The sequence below is a fragment of the Cnephaeus nilssonii genome (assembly GCF_951640355.1).
Source record: "Cnephaeus nilssonii genome assembly, chromosome: 1".
Taxonomy (NCBI): Eukaryota; Metazoa; Chordata; class Mammalia; order Chiroptera; family Vespertilionidae; genus Cnephaeus; species Cnephaeus nilssonii.
Genome location: NC_137072.1, coordinates 56580615 through 56600822, shown reverse-complemented (window position 1 = coordinate 56600822; position 20208 = coordinate 56580615). Strand labels below are relative to the sequence as shown.

Genomic DNA, 20208 nt, shown 5'->3' with positions numbered 1-20208 from the left:
CCCTGGTGGTCAGCGCATGTCATAGCAAGTGGTTGAACTCCCAGTCAAACTCCCAAGGGGACAGTTTGCATATTAGCCTTTTATTATATAGGAATTAACATGAACTTGTTAAAATATTGAAGAGTAATGCAGTAATTACATCTATTTATTCTGGCATTTCTGAATCTATTTGGCTATAGGATGCTTATGTATTTTAGTAGCAGTAGTTTCCCAAAGAATAAGGTTCTAAAAATGCTGATGATATAAGCTATAGTATTACTGCAGATGAGGAGACAGGGAGGGAGTAGCCTTTACTATTTCTCTGGCTACTTGATTCAGAATAACCACTGGTGTCCTCCCCCAGGCATGCCATTCAGATATTTCCACCTGGCGATGTGGAATGGGCAGGGGAAGGAAGCAAACCCCTGAAATCATTGCTGCTGCAGGTGCACAGAGCACTGGAACCCTTTGTATAAATGTGTGATATTTATTTTAGTTCTTCCTACAAAGGGAGCAAGCTTAATTTAGTTAAGCCACAAGGTTGAGTGAAAAGCAGCATGTTGCTCTTTGTTGTTTAGTCAATTAAATTGTCCTCTGTGCGCGTAGGAAATGTTCCACATTTATTACCAGTGAGGTGCATGCTCTGGCAGTTCCTTTGCTTCAGAATATCTTATTTAGCACATCTAAAGATTGGAGAACAAATGACAGAAAACATGGTGATAACTTCTCGGACTTTTCTAAAGATTCAGAAGTTCTAGAGTACCTGCCAGCGACAGATGGTCTGTCCTTACTCAGGGCTTGTCTTCCTGACAAGACTTTATTCCCTCCCCAGCCCCTCATTTTGCTCACACCCCTAAAGGAAGCTCAGATTCTTGGGAGGTTGATAGTCTCATTTGTTGTAACTACATTACTATATATCAGTGTGTGGTAGCAACTCTACCTGAACATGCACTATGCTTGGTTACTAATTGCTAGTTACTAATATACACACATATAGTAAGAGAGAAGCATGGTATAAGAGGGAAAGAGAAACAAATTACCAAGGAAAATCCATACTTCCTCTCTTCCTGCTATTTTGATAACCGAACACACTAGAATCCCCATTGGATAGTTCTATTTTTTTTTCTTGTTACTTTCTTTTAATAGTCCAAGCATAATGTGATGTTTTGAGCACTGTTTTTTATCATTATGATAATAAAATATATATTGTTTTTAGGACCTTCAATATTGCTTAGCAAACTTTTTTTTTTTAATTTTGGCTTAAAATGTACAATCACTGCTTACTAACTTACTAAACCTTTATAAGAATCCACAGATTGAGACAACTATAATAGTGATGTGCTTAGATATAAAATAAGTTCCCACTGACAAAAAGGAAAATTTCAAGTTGTTTAATCTCTTTCGTGGGCTTCAGATGTGTTTACTGATTAACTAAGAGATGTGCTACTTAGGCGAGGAGGTTGGGGAAAGGAAACAGTTTTTCCTGTTTTGAGTTCTAATGTAACTTGGAGGTAAATACATGGTTTCAAAAATTCTAGAATGTCTTACAATTGCTTCTTAATCTTTTATTCAAGACTAATTTAATTATTAAAGCTAGTAATACCACTAGTTCAATATAGCATTACCTAGGCTGAAGTGCACCAAGTGGAAAGAGGTTAATATTACTAAAAAATTTAACCTTTTGCACTCGGATGTCGAGTGTGACTCGACACGGTTAGCATTAGAACAAAGGAATCGAGAAAAAAAGCAAGCGAGTGCAAAGGGTTAAATATTATCAGATATATTTATTTGTGATTTACATAGTTGGTCTTTGTTATCTACACAAGTAGCTGAGAATTTCTTTATTTTCTTTTTTTTTTTTTTTTTTGAATTCTCACCAGAGGATATTTTTCTATTAATTTTTAAAGAGAGTGAAAGAGAGAGGGAAAGGCAGAGAGAAATATCGATGTGAGAGAAACACATTGATTGATTGCCTCCTTCACACTTCCTAACCAGGCCCCAGGCTGGGGAGGAGCCTGCAACCAAGGTACTTGCCTTTGACCAAAATCAAACCTGGGACCCTTTGGTCTGCAGGCCAATGCTCTCTCCACTGAGCCAAACTGGCTAGGGCCAAGAATTTTTCTTTTATGTAAATAAGTCTCTCCTAAGAAAGCTCACTATAGTAGCTCACTTTGCTAATATGTGAAAACAATAAACATTACCACTCTTTTGTATCTTTTAACTCCACTATAATTTTACATTATCTACCTAATAAAAGAGTAACATGCTAACTGACCGTACCTTTGTGATGCCCACTAGCCAATCAGGAGTGAGTATACAAATTAACCCAACAAAGATGGTGGGTTAATTTGCATATGCAGGCGCCGAGCGGCCGGGGGCAGGGTGGGATGCTTGCGTCACCACGACGCAGGCGTTCCGCACCACCCCAGCTGCTCCGGGTCTCTGGGCAGCTCCGGGCCGGAGTGGAAAGGCACCTCTGACCAGAGCGAAGGCAGTGCCGGCAGCCAGGGGAAGGAAGGCCTATTCTTGCACGAATCTTCATGCATTGGGCCTCTAGTGTGTGTGTGTGTGTGTGTGTATATATATATATATATATATATATATATATATATATATATATGTTCAATAGTACATTTTATGTAATATAACCAGTTGTGCAATATATATCTAATATAGGCAAGGCGTATATGTATAGGAGTATGCCTACTCCTATATCTATATTAGTCATTTAAGTGAAGGGACTCAAAACCTACTGGGTTTCCAAGGTGTAGGCTGTTGACCTCTCTGTCATTTTTTAATGACCCTTACTAAATGCTCCTTTTGTAACAGATATCAGTTACTTTTATATTAGTACCTGTCTCACATTGCTCACTTTTAGAAACATTCAATTATAAAAAACCAGAGAACTCATGCCAGCTTGTTGGTTATGTGTGAAAATGTCAACTCAGACCCAAGGAAATTATATTCCTCTTTTAGTGGACAGTTTCTCAGATAATGAATGAGAGCCTTAACTGTCTATGTACAACATAGCAATACAATTTTCAAAGATTCTTTAAAACATGGTGTCACACAAACATATGGATTTTAGTTTTGTATACATGTATGTTTGGGTATATAATTAAAGGGATGAGAGATCCAACTATTCATTCTTTTATATTTTTTTCCCTATAATTTTCTTTCCTTCCCCAAAGAAAAGTGGAATTGCAAAAACAAGCCCTGCATATTCACTATGCATGAAAAAGCCAACAACTATTGCATGGTTTTAAAATCATGCTTTTATAAAATCACATATGTTAAAATTACTGAGTTTGTTTATTAAAATTTGTTAGGGCTAGAAAAATTGCATAGCTGAGATTAATAAAAAAAAGAATTGCATTATATAAGATATGCTAAATTATTCCAACAGGTAGGCCCAAAATGTAATAATGTCTCCACAGAACTGAGGTTTATTTCTCGGTTAGTGCAATACCACGTCAGGGAATGGGGATTGGTGTCTGCTCCATGAACTCACACTATTGTGATAAATGTTTTATTTTTTTAATGCAGTAATGTGCTAATAATTTTTCTTGTTTCAAATTAATACTGCCAAATGTCTCATATGTTAGTAGTCATGAGTAAAACCAAAGACAGGAGTGAGAGAAGATGATTTCCCTGCTCACAGTAAGCAAGGGGGGGAGGTCCAGAGAGTGGAATCTGGGATTAGATATTTGAAACACAAGATTGAACCTGTGACATTATACTTTCTCATGCTCTTGCCTGAAAGTTCATTTCCAGCAAGAGAGGGAGAAAGATGAGTAAGTTTTATGGACTAGACAAATTGCCAATAAGTTCCCATTGTAACTCTTTACCTTCTACTTATTTCATAAATTCTGTTGGATATAAAACAGCTTTTTACCTATTAAGTTTTACAGGTTAATGCAAAGTTCCCATAGCCTGAATTTTTGCTTAATCTGGCTACCTGGTACAGATTACTTAAATGGAAACAATTTAAACTAAATTGAGTCATCTCTTCACTCTACTAATAATATGGCTTCAGAAGTACATTCAATCTATATCTTGGCTTTCATTACTCTTCTCTCTGAATTCTCCCTATCTTCATGTTTTAGTCATTTTCCCTTATCTATACCTGATTTCATTTCATGCAGAGAACTATTTTTCTTACATTTGAGTCTTTGGTTTGTATGCCTTTACTAAGTTTTTATGGAATTCCCACTGATTTTCTAATACTATTTATTGTTAGTAAATTACTGATGATTTATTTGCCACTGACACAGTGTAAGAAAAATAATCATAAAATTAGGAATAAAGGCTGCAATTACTGGAGTAAAGTGATTTTATGTTTTTTAGCTAAAATTAAAAACTTTCCTGGATCATACTTTCTACATTAAGTATCACATATAAGTGGAGCATACATATGTTTCAAAAAAATGATAATAATGATATAACTCAAATAGATAACATATCCTATCTTCTATGATAATATATTATATTTATATATCAGTAATATTATATGGGCCAATATGCTGTATTTTGAAATCATAAAATTTATACCAAAATTAAAAAACATTCTGAAAATAATTATGTACTTTGAAAAAACATCGCATCTCATAAGAAATATATTTGCAATTGCATTTCTTGTGTTTGAATACATCTTTCCATAGGCATTTTTCAATAGGACAAAGACTGACCACCAAAATGAAATTCACATTTTCTAGCATTTCCTTGCTATTTATTAGAAATCATCTTTATTTAAAACCCAATCTTTGGATATTGTTGCTGAAAATAATGGAATGATCTCTTAAAAAATACACTTACTCATTATATGCCTACTAGAGGCCTGGTGCACGAAATTTGTGCACGGGGCGGGGGGTTCCCCTCAGCCCAGCCTGCACCCTCTACAATCCAGGATTCCTCTCACAATCCTGGACTGCTGGCTCCTAATCTCTCACCTGCCTGCCTGCCTGGTAACCCCTAACTGCCCCCTCCCCCGCCAGCCAGGTCTCATCCAACTGCCCTCTCCCTGCTGGCCTGGTCATTCCTAACTGCCCCCCCACTGGCCTGGTCACCCCACACAGCCTGCTGCTCAGTCATTTGGTCGTCCCTCGGGCCGGCCCTAAGTGGCTGGGCAGTCGACATCCGAGGCTTGCCTGAACCTTGGGCCAGCCCTGGGTGGCTGGGGGGCTGAGAGGACCGAGCACTGCCATCTTGAGGGTGGGGTAGTCAATTAGCATATTCCCTCCTTATTGCTGTGGGTGCTGCCATCTTTGATGGCGTGAAGGTCAATTAGCATATTCCCTCTTTATTAGATAGGATATGCCTTTTGATTTAAATCATAATAACATGTCTTAGATGTGTATGATAAGATTAGATAGAATGGAAACTCACACACACACACACACACACACACACACACACACACACACATGCCTTTCTGTTTTGGCCTAAGCCAAGAATTGTTTAGAATAAATTTATCCAAAGTTAGTCAGCCAATATTGTTATCTATATATTGTTTGCTTTTTCTTTTACATATGTTTTATTTTTATTCACGTTATTAGCAATTTGAAAGCCACCAAAATTACCCACCTGTAACGTAATGCTAATATAATGTTTATTGCTTTTAGCCTTTACATTCAGATACTTTACCAAATTTATCTCTTTAGAATACATATACAAAGCTTTTCAGAACATAGACAGTTTACTTTATCAAGACAAGAGCAAGCATATACACAGGGAAGTGTTAGAATATAAGAATGTTAAGCCAGATTGTAGAGAGATAGCACTTAGATATTTATTAGGTGGATAATAGAAAGCCATCAATGTTTATTTGGAATATGAAGTGCAATTGAAACTCCACTCTCAGTTAAATCACTATAGAGTATCATATTATTTTTTAGTTGAAACCTATGTCTAGGCTTTTGATGAACTATATTTTCAAATTTAATTAGCAAGTCTAAAATGCCTCTACACATCAAACACCAATGCTTGAATCCACAGTTCTTTGCTAACACTTTTCCATCATCAATTGAATAATGACCTTTCTAACATGTGGTTTATTTATTTACTTATTTTTTATTTCATTTTTTTCAAAGTACATGCATTTGGTTTGGATTATTTTCCATAATTAATACTGACTGATAGCTGGTTTGTTTTCTGTTCTAGGTTGTGGAGACTAATTTGGTTGCTTTTGACTGTCACTGGATCATTATAAATGAGGTAAAACCAACTAAATCTTATTGTCAACTCCAGGTCCTGTTTTTATATGTATAGTCACAGCATTGCCTCTGGCCTTGAATGTCTAAGTGTAAACGAACACAAAGTAAATGTTCATCTTACTGAGTGAATTCTGTTAAGTAAAAATAGGATAAGGAGTGTTTTTTAAAATTATGAAGGGCTTTGTATGAATAAAATAAATGGAGAATGTCTTCCCCACTGAGTATCTTTTAGTCCTTTCCGCTGGAACACTGTGCTTGCTTCGGGAGTTCATCTTTACAAAAAGTACAGTTCCTCTTTGTAAGTGAATTCCTCCCAGTGGAGTGTTTGTGTTCCTTTTATATTTTAATATTGTTTCTAGAATTTTTTATATCCACTCCCCTTAAGTAGTTCAGCATATTAATAGGAATAAACAAGAACAGATTTTTTCTTTTCATAAAGGAATACAACTGTTTTAAAATCCATCAACTTGTCAAATTCCTTGTGAAAGTTTTTTGGTTTTTTTTTTTACTTTTGTAACAACAATACATAAGATGAAAAATGCATTACAATATGAGAGCCTTGTGAAATACGTTTCCATTAGCACCTGCCTGTCAGATTTCGAAAAGGACAATGAGCAGATGAGTTATGGACAAATAATGATATAATGTGGATTCGGCCTCAACAAAACCTAGCATTAAATAAATTATATTACTTATGGATAAAAGTAATGTATTATGATGTATCACTAGATACTACATATTGATTTATAGAATAATAAATTTTGTTGCAGGGAAAAATTGCATTTTGGGTAAGACTTCTGGTTTTGCAGTCAGCAAGATCGGATCAATCCTAGCTCTAAAATTTGTTAGCTATGTTATTTTGGATATATACTATAAAGCATCCTGTTCCTCTAATGTTTCACTTGTACAGTAACTATAATAACATTTACTTTTCTAGTTCATAATAAAAATTAAGTGAGATACTTATCTAGTAGTCTTAACACAGTGCCTCAATAAGTGGTACTACAATAATGATCATGGCACATTTAAGTTTAAAGAGCACATTCTTACACATTGTTTTGTTGAGTATTATACATTACTTTAGAGGTACTGAGGGAATGAGGTTCATAGTGAGTAAATGATTTGCCTTTTTTTTTTTCCGCAGAAAAATGTTTCAAATTGTTTTTCCAACACCACGCTTCATTGATCTACTAGTTCTTTTTAGCTCAGTGAAAAAAAACAACACACAAAACTAAACATTTTGCAAGTCTGTTTTGGTTGGCCAAACATTATGACTTATATTTTTTAAATTTTAAATCAAGATCTGTTTGCTTTTTTTCTGAAATCCCAACAGGTAACGTGTATGTGTGAGATCTGCTTTTCAATGAAGTTTTGATATCTTCAAATTTTCTAATGCCTCTTTATTTTCATCTAGAATCCTATATAATAAAACCCTAATATGCAAATTGACTGAACAGCAGAACGACCAGTAGCTAAGACACGCACTGACCACCAGGGGGCAGACGCTCAATGCAGGAGCTGCCCCCTGGTAGTCAGTGTGCTCCCACAGGGGGAGTGCTGCCCAGCCAGAAGAAGGGGCTAACGGCTGGCGAGCACAGCAGTGGTATTGGGAGCCTCACCCACCTCCAAAGCAGTGATTAGGACCCCTTGGGGGATGTCCAACTGACAGGTCGGACATCCCCCGAGGGCTCCTGGACTGCGAGAGGGCACAGGCCCAGCTGAGGGATCCCCCCCAACCAGTGCACAAATGTCATGCACTGGGCCTCTAGTGATTAAATATCAAGATAGAGAGAAGAGAAAGAGAAGCTTAGCAAAGTTGCAGGATAATTTTTCATATTAGGTATTTCACTTTTACTTTTCTGCAAGGTTCAAAGAAATAGAAAAGTTTGCCAAATACTACACAATTATTAAGTAGTAATAATGGGATTTAAAAGAGCATTTTTCAGTCTAAAGCTTTGGTTGCTTTTGCTTTGTTTTCTTTTCCTTTTGTAAAAATAATTTTCCTTACAGATTATATATTTGAAATGTCTGCTACCTTAACTTTAATCTTATGGGAGCCATTTAGTCTATTATTTTTTCTTAATTTAATTATTTCCTAAATTACTATTTTTTAAAATAGAGAATCCCCCTAATTCCTTGTGTGTGTGTGTGTGTGTGTGTGTTTTTCTCACAACCACCTTCTGATGTGGAATTGATCACACAGATTTCCCAATGTGAAACACATTGGAGTCATTTTATTTGTTTGTGTCAATAGAGTTGGCTAGGAAGAAAAAGTGATGTATTGCCTCCCTAGAGACATAGATTAATCAAACTAGTTAATACTTATAATCATTAAATGGAAATGCCTATTCTCTTTTATTCTTTGACTAGATCAAAGAAGTAACCCCTGAATTAATTATTTTTCCATATCCAATGGAACTGATGAAATTACACCTGAATCTTAAAAGTGTGAACCATGTAAAGCTCCCCAGAACACCAGTGTCATCTACCTACTACTTAGGTGAATATCACAGAAAGAATAATAACAGTTATATTGCCATATATCTTTCATAAACATTATGCCCATTTTGTTGAAGATATTAAATCTTATTACATAAATTCTTAGGAGGGCAAATGCTATCTTTAAGTGGAGTTTAATAGTTTGAGCCATAATTTTGGAAATAAACACACAAACAGAGCAATCTAACCAGCAAATAATTCAATAAATGTTAGAAATATAGAAGACCTCAATTATTTTTTGCTCCTTTACACTTGTGTCTTCTACTGTCATAATTATTTATAACATTTCTTTACTATTATTGAATCTCTTAATGTCTCTCTCTCCCATAGCCCTCTTTGCTAGTCCTTGAGTAGAGGTGTCATTTCTTTTGGACAGGTCAATACCACCTAGTCTTTGAAAAACCTGATATTCACAGCCCACACTGTATATGCTGATTGTTGTTTTTTAGCTCTTTTAGGTTAAAACTCAGAGATTAAGCATATTGTTTTTGTATTTTCAACCCCCCGCAATCGTCAGTATATCTGTAGTCAGCACTTTTGCTTCCACATGACTTTATTCAGTCACCTCAATCTCTTTGAAACATGCCTCAGAAAACTTGACTCTCACTACCTTTACTTCATTTACAGCCTGTTGTGTACAAATTTATAATGGATGAATCATAATTTACCCTAGTGTCCATAAAAGAAGAAATATGCATTTCTCAAATATTTTAGGGAGCAAATAAACTCTAAAAGTAACAGCAACAACATCAGCAATAAACCCTAACAACATGCAAATGCCCATTTTGTTTGAACATGGAAAACACTAATCTGCCTAGTTTGGTTTGTATAACTACTATTTTATTGCTAATTTTAAAATGGGTTGCAAACATTTATATAATCTTATTGCATCAATATTTTTTTAGAGAGAGACTATAAATCAAAGTTGGCATTGTACATCATGATACAAATTGAGGTAGAAAGTTGAAAACAAATATATTTTTTCATTTGCATTACGTGAGCTGTAATAATGAGAGGCTGTGCTTGTTCATATGGTGTAATCAATCATATGTTAGTAGTTGATAATGGTATTTATCTTCTTCCTACAATCAGTGGATCCAGCTCAGAACAGCCTTTCCATGTAAGCATTGTCATTCCTTCAAGGTCCTGAAGCAGATGTCCTAGCACTTTATTTAAATTTTACAAAAGTTAGAAATTCTGACAGGAACATACACACATTTTAGAGGTTCAGGAAGTATAATGCTGTGTGCACCTTCTATTCCTGCTAATACTGAACCGGATCTTTGGTGCCACGACCTCTTATTTAAATAGTTTAAGTCCATGAAAAAAGAAGGAAATCTTTGTGACAGCATGGATGGACCTGGAGATTATTATGCTAAGAGAAGTAAACCAGTCAGAGAAAGATAAATATATGATCTCACTTACTTATGGAATGCAATGAACAAAATAAGCTGATGAACAAAATAGAAGCAGAAGCATGGATACAATGAACAGACTGACAGCTGTCAGAGGGGGTGAGAGGACTAGATTAAAGAAGGTGAAGGAATTAGCCAAAGAACATATATGCATAACCCATTGTCACAGTCAACAGTGTGGTGATGGCCAGAGGGGAGGGGGAGAGGGGAGCTGGATGGACAAGGGCAATGGAGGGGGGAGGTAATGGGGACATCTGTGATCGTGTCAACAACAAAACTAAAGTTAAAAAAATAAATAGTTTAAGTCATTATTCTCTGTTAAGCACTGCTGAATTCTGCAGTTTAGAAGTTGTTGAGATTTTAAAAGTTTGTATGTATAATGGATGTTTTTCAATTTTTCTAGTTTAGTGATTAATTGAACTGCTCACTACTAATCTGTCAAGCAGAGAGTTGCCATTCTGCTCCTCTTCCTGCTGGTACACAGCCCACAGCTGGTTTTATTCCATGCTTCCACATAATGTTGGTATAATTATTTCACACTAATGTTAAATTTTATGGAAGCATCAAAGGATCATCTTTGCTAAAGCATGAAGAATATAAACATATTAGCAAAAACAACAACAAAAAGCATAATCTTTTCCAACTTCACACAGTAGTGCACTGACAATACCATTATTAACATCTGCTTTATTCAGAATTGTTAATGTTATTAAAGCATCCCAGTGTCTAGACTTAAAATTTCAGGTATCTATCTTTAGAAGACAGTTTGGTGAAAACTTGCCATTTATTTATTCATTCATTATTTTCTTGATACCTTTTATGAGCCATCCGGGAACTTTGTTAGATGAAAGAAGGTAGAAGCATGAGAAAGGCGGGAGGGATCCCTTCTCTGAAATAGTTTATATATATGTTGGCATCCAAACTATTGGATTTTGGGAGTCTTTCCTTCCCTGGAATTCTATTAATTTAAGCCTAAAGCTGATACCCTACAAAGATCCAGGACCGATCCAATTTTCCTAAAAGATTTGTTCTTGAAAGTGGTTGTTTCTGGATGGAGTTGTATTCCTACCAGATATTGTAGCTTTCCTCTTCTTTCACTCTCACACAGTTCAGGGTTCATCCCACATTAAACTATCATAGCAAAGCAAACAGGAATATTTTATTGGGTATTTTGACTTGATTCTTAATAATTTTGATTATCCATGTAAATTATTTTTTTGGGGGGGGAGGAAAACACTGTTTGCCTTGCTCCTAGAGAAGTAAAATAGAAAAAAAAAATTAAGTACACTAAACATATTTGTCAATTTTTTATCATAATATCAATTTTTTTAATAAACGCTCATTCATATAAATAATATGTAAAAGATAAATATTTTTATAGCCAGCTTCTTAAGATGCTTTAAAACTCGGGAAATTTCTGTATATTTTATAGAGATGGACATGTTTGGTGGCACTGGGGGCTTGGGAAAAGGAGTGGTGAATTAGTTCTTCACATGACTGTTTAGAAAAATCAAATAGTTTATTTTTAAAAAGAGCATTAGAATAATATTAATTCTAATAGGTTATACAATAGCTTAATATTTTAATAAAGAAGTTTACTTACGGATTTTTTCATGTAAAAGGATCTCTTAATAGATTAAGTATTCACTTGGCTTTCAGTGTCCGTATAGCATTATTACATCTACCCCTCCTGAAATGTATCTTTTAGAATGCAGAAATAAAGTTCTCTACATATAAAATAGCTGCCTAGCCAAGTTTTATATCAATGCCAAACTATTTTTGAAATCATGTGTCAAAACTAAAATTGCAAGTGAATTTTTTGAGACAGACTGTCTGTTAGTTCTATTCAGAATGGCAGATTCTTTCCTCCAAGAAAATTACTTCCTTTTTTCTTTCTCAATAATAATTGGCAAAATATATTCAAATTGGTATTTCCTCAGATATACTCTAGTTGCTCTGACACTTAAGAACTTCAGTTTTTGGAACCTATAAAAGGTAGTCATCCCTTTTTGTGGGTTTGAAATAGTCTTCTTAAAGACTTTGATTCATGAGAGGTAACTTTATCATTCCTTTATAGAATCATTAAGCTATTACATGCTGAAATAATATATCTTTATAGTTTTAAATCCCACCATTCATGAATATTGATCCAAATAGTTTTTATAAGGAAATATGACCTTCTTGTTTAATTAATTAGCTTGTAGAATGTCTCATTTCATGACATTTATAAATTAACTAGAGGCCTGGTGCATGAAACTTGTGCACTGGAGGAAAGGAGGTCCCTCAGCCCAGCCTGTACCCTCTTGCAGTCTGGGACCCCTCGCTCCTTACCAACCGCCGGCTCGCTGCTCCTTAGCACTGCCATGGAGGTGGGAGAGGCTTCCGCCAGCATCTGCCCCTGGTGGTCAGTGCGCATCATAGAAACTGGTTGTTCTGGTTGTTCTGCCATAACGGTCGCTTGGGCTTTTATTATATAGATACTGTAAATACAGAGTATTTTGGAAGAAGAACTTGGAATCTTTCCAGGTCTTTATTTACAAAGTGAGACTAATAGTACCTGAATCCTTGTTGTTTTTAGCAGAAAATAAGATAACATATTATCTTAGTGTTTTGCCCAACATAGTAGGCACTTATCAATGTAAGTTTTTACTCTGATGTGCTGATTTGTAGGTCAACATGGCTAGAGCCAGGTAGGGATGATACTGTTTGATAAAACATTGATAACATTTAGTATTGTTAAAGAAAAACACACACTACAATAGAGTTAATATTATGAAAAAGTGGTACAATTTTTTCACTGCCCTTTAAATAAAAATGTCTGCACAATATGGAATTTTAATTTTAAAAATGTAAATAAACTGCATAGCAATATTAATTAATTTAAAAGATTTCTTGTTAAGGTTACGGCTAAAAATGATGTTGAAGGATACTGTATAATTTTTCTTTGTAAGCAGGTGACAGAAAATTAAATAGTGACTTGCTTTTTGCCAGACAGAGTTTTTTGGTGACACAGACTAAAGAGAAAAGATGGCATTTTAAATTAAGAAAACCATTTTTTTAAAATAGTACATTAAGAGTAGTACATTTTGATCAACCAAAAATCCAGGACATTATAGTGGATACAGCTGATGTCAGGTGTTATTTTATTTTCAGAAAATCTATGTTACATAAAGATCATAAATAAAGGATGAATAAGCTAATATATGCTTCAAAGCAGAAGAAACTGATGAATGCTCACTGCATTCTAAGTTTATGTCAAATCTTTTATTCCTGTTGTGATTAGAATCTACTGAAATGAATAAGTTCATTACAAAGGGTTCATTGATTTAAGAGGTTCCAGTGGACATTAGGAAGTACAAACTGCTTTAGTAAAAACTGCCTTAAAACTAAAATTTATTTTGATTACTTTTATTCTAATTCCAATTTGAACATGTGTATGTTATAAAAATATTTCATTTTTATTGTCCTACATCCATGATTGAGTTAAATCCTAAAATTTAATCTGGAGTTGGGAGGCAGGGGAAAGTATAAAAGATATTTCTTTCAGTTCGGCAAACACTCATATACAAAATAACATTAATTTGGATAACAAGAACTGTACTTCTTCATTCACTCATCCTGGTTCACTCTGTATTAATCAAAAGAGTTTTCATCTGTATGTTAATACCACAATTACATACTAAATTATTTATTAAACATTTAGTGAGCACTTTATTTTTAACCAAGAAAAATCTATAGGTTAACATGGATAGTTTGGAAAAATTCTTTAAAAATAATATCTCCTCGACGAGGATCCAAGATGGCAGCATAGATAAACATCTGGGCTGCTGCCACCCACAACAATTTCCAAAACTACAACTAAAAGACAGAATGTCTATCACCCAGAACCACGGGAAAGCTGGCTGAGCGGAACCTCTACAACTAGACCAAAAGAGACGGGAGCAATCAGGGCACAAACGCTGAAAAACTGAGGTACAGGGGAGTGCGTGCACAATACGAACTGGCGGCGGAGCCCAGCTGGAGGCGGGTGTTGCTTTCTTCAATCCAAAGAGAGACCAGCCCCCAATCTCTCTGAAATCCAGTTTCTGGGAAAGACTGGGCTGTCTGCTAGCAGGTTGGAAAGTGAGGGTGGCTTACTAGCAGAGCTGCGTGGAGGTAGAATTGTTGGCTGCCCCGGGGCGCGAGACTGCAGGGACGCAGTTGCGGGGACGCGGTTGGAGGCGGGTCACTGCCAGCCATTGCTGTTGGCCACGCCCTAGCCTAGTGACGCCCTGAGACTTTGCCCCGCACAATCTACAAACACACCCAAGCTCCTAGCAGCGGCTTTTGCATATGAATGGCCTTCTCTATTGCAGTTTAAACTAGTAAACTTGCAACCCCGTACAGACAGCTCCAAGGCCTCCAAACTCCAAGCAGGGAGGAGAGGACAGCAGTTCTCACTGTAGCTCCTGCAGGGTGGCCTCAGACAGCAGCTGAACTAGCCAATGAACCTAGTGGTCAGCGTGAGACACCAGATTTCAACTCCTCACATCCATAAGTGACACATTTGGGAGGCGGACTCAGTGAGCACCAAAGCCCCACTCAAACAAGCCCTGTACCACAAACGTGTCTCCAGCACAGCAGCGCTTCCATTATAGACACAGCAGGTCCTCACAGCCAATTGGCCTGGAGGTCAATTCCTCCCAGTGTACCAACAGCAATCAAGGCTTTTAACTACACCAAGATTTTCCACTAAGCCCACAAAGAGGTGTAGCAAGAGCGACCACCTAGGGTGATTGGGAAGCTGAGCTACCGGCCCCTATAGGTCACTGACCACACAAAGCCACTCCATCAACACAGGGAGGCAGCCAAAATGCGGAAACACCGAAGTATGTCACGAATAGGAGAGATGGAGGAAAGTAAACTACTGGACAACACAGTGTTCAGAACCACATTTATAAGGTTACTCAAAAATCTTCTAAAAACCACTGAGAAACTTGAAGAGACCTTCAAGGACCTTAATGAGAATACCAAAAAAATTGAAAAGGACCAGTCAGAAAGTATGCATACACTGTCTGAAATAAAGAATATACAGAAACTCAACTGTAGACCACCGAACCCGAAGAGTCAAACCAAAGATCTGGAATATGAGGAAGCAAAAAACACCCAACCAGAGAGGCGGAAAGAAAGAAGAATCCAAAAGTGTGAGGATAGCGTAAGGAGCCTCTGGGACGGCTTTAAGCGTACCAACATCCGAATTTTTGGGGTGCCAGAAGAAGAGAGAGAGCAAGATACTGAAAACCTATTTGAAGAAATAATGACAGAAAACTTCCCCCACCTGGTGAAAGAAATAGACTTACAAGTTCAGGAAGCGCACAGAACCCCAAACAAGAGGAATCCAAAGAGGACCACACCAAGACACATCATAATTAAAATGCCAAGGGCAAAAGACAAAGAGAGAATCTTACAAGCAGCAAGAGAAAAACCGTTAGTTACCTACAAGGGAGTATCCCTACAACTGTCAGCTGATTTCTCAACAGAAACTATGCAGGCCAGACGGGAGTGGCAAGAAATATTCAAAGTGATGAACAGCAAGAACCTACAACCAAGATTACTCTACCCAGCAAAGCTATCATTCAGAATTGAAGGTCATACGAAGAGCTTCACAGACAAGAAAAAGCTAAAGGAGTTCATCACCACCAAACCAGGATTACATGAAATGCTGAAAAGTATTCTTTAAGAAGAGGAAGAAGAAAAAAAAGGTAAAGGTAAAAATTATGAACAACAAAAAGACATCAAATACATACCTACCAACAAGTGAATCTAAAAATCAAGTGAATAAAAAATCTGAAGAACAGAATGGACTGGTGAATACAATAGAATCAGGGACATAGAAAGGGAAGGGACAGACAGTTATCAGGGGGAAGGGGGTCTGAGGGGTGCAGGAAGAGATTGGACAAAAATCTTACACCTATGGATGAAGACAGTGGCAGGGGTTAAGGGCATGGGGGGGGTGGGGAATCAGGTGGAGGGGAGCTATGGGGGGGGGAGGGGAAAGAGGAACACCTGTAATAATCTGAACAATAAAGATTTATTTAAAAAAATAATATCTCCTCTTGCTCACTCTACTTGCCTTATTAAAGAGCCCCATTTTTAATTGCTAGGAACAATACATGTTACTCTTTCATTGCAACTATCTTCCTAGGTACTCAAAGTACCTTGAAATACATTAATGAATAATGAATTATAATAGCAACTTATTTTGTGATTTTTTGATGTGTAGATAACCCATATTTTTCTACAGTATTCAACGTAACAAATTATAAACTTGCTATTAATAAAGTATACAGGGTGTCCCAAAAATGTATACATACTTTAACAGCTTATAGCTCACTTTTGAAAATGAAATACACTTTAATAAACACTATCTTTATGATTATTCAAAGTGTGTATATGGTATACACTTTTGAGGGGGCACCCTATATTTAAGTCAGTTGCTCCCGTTTGGAATTGTTTAAGCATTAATGGACATAATGTAAACACAGACAGCAAATACAAATGAGTTGATCATTTTAATGAGTATATGTTGTTTTCATTTGTCTGAGGGCTAAGCATTAAGTAAATGCATTACAGTAACCCTTAGCATTTCCAGATAACAGCTTATTAATAGATGTTGTGTTTCTGTTACTGTATTAAGCATTTCTAATTCTTCCATTTCTTATCTTATAGGAAATAAGTGAAATGGATGTACAGGAACTTGTAAGAAGGTCAATTGGAAGGCTAACTATCATTCGGCAGACATTCCCAGTCCCCCAGAACATAAGTCAGCGATGTTTCCGTGGCAACCATCGAATATCTTCAACATTGTGTGATCCAAAGGACCCATTTGCTCAGAATATGGAGGTATATTCTAAGTGTTGGAGTGTTTCTTTCTACGGTGCTTTGCTGTGCAGTTGTAGAGAGTTGTATTGGATTTAGAATTTTACATGTTTGCAATTTCTGAACTATGCCCCTTCTCCAGCAACTTATTATGTCGAAGCATCTTAGGAAGCACAAAGAATCTGTGTTGTTGTTTCTTTTTATCTTTATAACTTCATTTTAGCAAAATATCTACTTGTTTCATAATAATATAATAAGTAAAGGTTATTTTCTTCTCAGCAGGTAAATAGATCCATAGCACTTCTCATGGTAGAATGTGAAATTGATACTCCTTAATGCCAAGCTCCAAATTATTGATCTAATAAATTTGATTGGATTTTTTGACATAACAAGGACATAGGCTTTCTTTTTAAAGATTAGTGTCCAGTTTGAAGTAGTTCACAAAAATTTTATTTAAAAATGCAAGCAATGCTATAGTGTTATATAATCATATTTAACTCAGATCTTCGCTATTCGGAGTACAGCAAAGAATTTGAAAATAAAATTTCTGAGCAGCAAAATAGAGAACACCAAGTCCCTGAAGTTACCTCATAAAAATGCCCTTTAAGTACTCACCAAGAGCCTATTTCTTTCTCTTAAGGAAAATCCCATCAGATATTTTTGTTTTATTTCTCTTTGCACAGGGATTTCAATATGTCAATTTGAAAGGGGATTACAAAAGGCAGGTGTGAGGATAACAGTAGGGAGCTATAAGGTTCACTCTCTAGCAAAGCAAGAGGCAGGAAAAAAGAAATCAATCAGAAATCTAATTCAAATATTTTATCTGTGAAGGACTTTTGTAAAAAAAACAAAAACAAAAAACTCTGTGTCATGAAACAGTTCCTAAGGGTATCACTGTAGTGTACTGCCAGCATATTAGTATTTAAACAGTAGCCCTGAGATATCAACAAAGATTAAAGTCATGGTCAATTTCAGAAGTCAGAAAAATATATATTTCAGAAAACTATTTCTTCAAAATGTTTATTATCAAAATATTTTAGTACTTAGAGATGATCAGTTTGAATATTTTGGAAATATAACCCTATTAGAACTAGTTCATCCCCAATAATACTAGATAAATAAGGGAATTTTGCGAAACTACCTCTTCTTTTGAATGATAAATCCAGTCTCGCTATCTTTGGTTATGTTTGGATTTTTTAAATGAGTTATTACATACCCAAACTATTTTTTCATACTTACTGCCATTGCAGGGAGCTGCATGAAGTACTGGGCAGCCCATTAGGGATCATTGCCCATAGAACTTTGTTTCCTACTCGATTTTAAGCTCTTTTAGAACATGTTCCCTCTAGCACATGACATCTTAAAACCCCATCAATTACTAGTCTATCTTTACTTCTCCCATCATACCTGCCCCAGTGCTTTGCACCTTTGTGAATATTTGTGGATTTTAATGTAATTAAGGAGAAGGCAGTGGTCAAAATAAGTCACTCTGAAGTGTAAACAACACCTGTCTAAATTTTAATGCCTGTCTTATTGAATGCTTATAATGACCCAGCTTTCCATATTAATTGGTCATGAGTATAATTGATGTGGAAATGATAGAATTTCAATTGTAGAAAAACATGAAAGAACTTTCATTCAGAAAATCTTAAAATATTTAAGACTGTTTTCTGTAAAAAGAAGTATCAGAAAGCATACAAATTGTTAAAGCAGGAAGTAGCTACACAGATTTTGAAGCACATTAATCTAACAGAGTAACCATTCTGATTCAATTAATTTATATCTTGAAATCCAGGAAACAAATATTTTATTTAGCTTTATATTCCCTGACCTGTCTGATGAATTAAGGCTGTAGATGAAGCACCACCCCTCTATCCCACACCTTCCTCTCACTCCCTCAAACACACAGGTGGGAAGAAGCAAGACAATTACTTTTTCTTTGAGAGTTTGTTACACAGTAACTTTCCTATTATGTAATAATAAAATTTAACCAAACAATTAATATAAAAAAGGAAAACTGACAAACACTTTGATAAGTGAAGATTTATATAATTGAGTCTAAATGCAAGACTCTTGAATTTAAAATGTTCCACTAAAAGCAGAGCATTTGGTATAGAGGCTTGCCTCTGTGAAACTGTTATCTCACTAACGTTAAACAAAGCAACAAGAAAAAATACTGAGAATTTGGGAATAGGCGATTAGGAGAAGTGACACTCTCATCTTGGAGTTCATCAATAAAACAATTCAGGTAGCCCTGGCTGGTTTGGCTCAGTGGATAGAGTGTCTGCCTATGGACTAGGGGGGTCCCAGGTTGGATTCCAGCCAGGGCCACATGCCTGGGTTGCAGGCTCTATCCCCAGTAGGGGGCGTGCGGGAGGCAGCTGATCAATGATTCTCTCTCATCATTGATGTTTCTTTCTCGCTCTCCCTCTCCCTTCCTCTCTGAAATCAATACAAAAACAATTTTTTTAAAAAGCAATTCAGGTAAATATGATCACAGATGCTTGTATTAGCAAGGTATAACTAAAAATAACTCAAAAAATAAAGATTTGAAAATATGACTCAAGTGAGCTCTAAAAATAAAAATTCAACATAAAATCACAATAATCAACACAACAAAGGAGAAGAGGGTACAATGAGACTGTGTACAGATCTCTGATTTATTATATATTTTAATATGCACAGAAAGAGAAGTAAGATTTAGAAAGAACAAAAAACAAGTTTCCAAATTTTTTAAATCAATGCCAGAAAGAATAAAATCAAGGCTTAGCTGAAGTTGCAAAATAAATCCTATCGAATAAAGAGAGAATATGCTAATTGACCCTCACACCGTCACAAAGATGGTGGCACCCACAGCCAATAAGGAGGGAATACGCTAATTGACTGCCACACGGTCAAAGATGGCGGTGTCCACAGCCACAAGATGGCAGTGCCCAGTCCCCTCAGCCCGGCTGGGGCAGCAGGCATGCAGCAAGCTGGGCGGGCCTGGCTTTGCCACGTGCCTGCCTCCGGAGTCCCCCAGTCCCCTCAGCCCCCCAGCCGCCAGGCTGGCCCGAGGCACAGGGAAGCCTCAGATGGCGGCTTCCCAGCCAACCAGGGCTGCCCGAGGCTCAGGTAACCAGGGCCAGCCGAGGCTTGCTCTGCCAGCAGTGGCAGCAGCAGAGGTGTAATGGGGGTGTCACCTTCCCCTGATCACAGGGTCGCCTCCTGCCCCTGAGGGCTCCCGGACTGTGAGAAGGGGCAGG

The 20208-nt window shown here is 36.6% G+C and overlaps 1 protein-coding gene across 2 annotated transcripts in view; it reads left to right on the top strand.

The window, feature by feature from the left end:
• The window catches only part of GRID2 (glutamate ionotropic receptor delta type subunit 2), a gene marked incomplete at its 3' end in the record, with an annotated part of 1404804 nt that overhangs the window by 790894 nt on the left and 593702 nt on the right, over positions 1-20208 (top strand). For both annotated transcript variants that reach the window (XM_079766351.1, XM_079766350.1), the window contains 2 exons: positions 6139-6192; positions 16814-16987. In XM_079766351.1, the coding sequence (XP_079622477.1) occupies positions 6139-6192; positions 16814-16987 (228 nt within the window). The remainder of the gene's footprint in view (positions 1-6138; positions 6193-16813; positions 16988-20208) is intronic.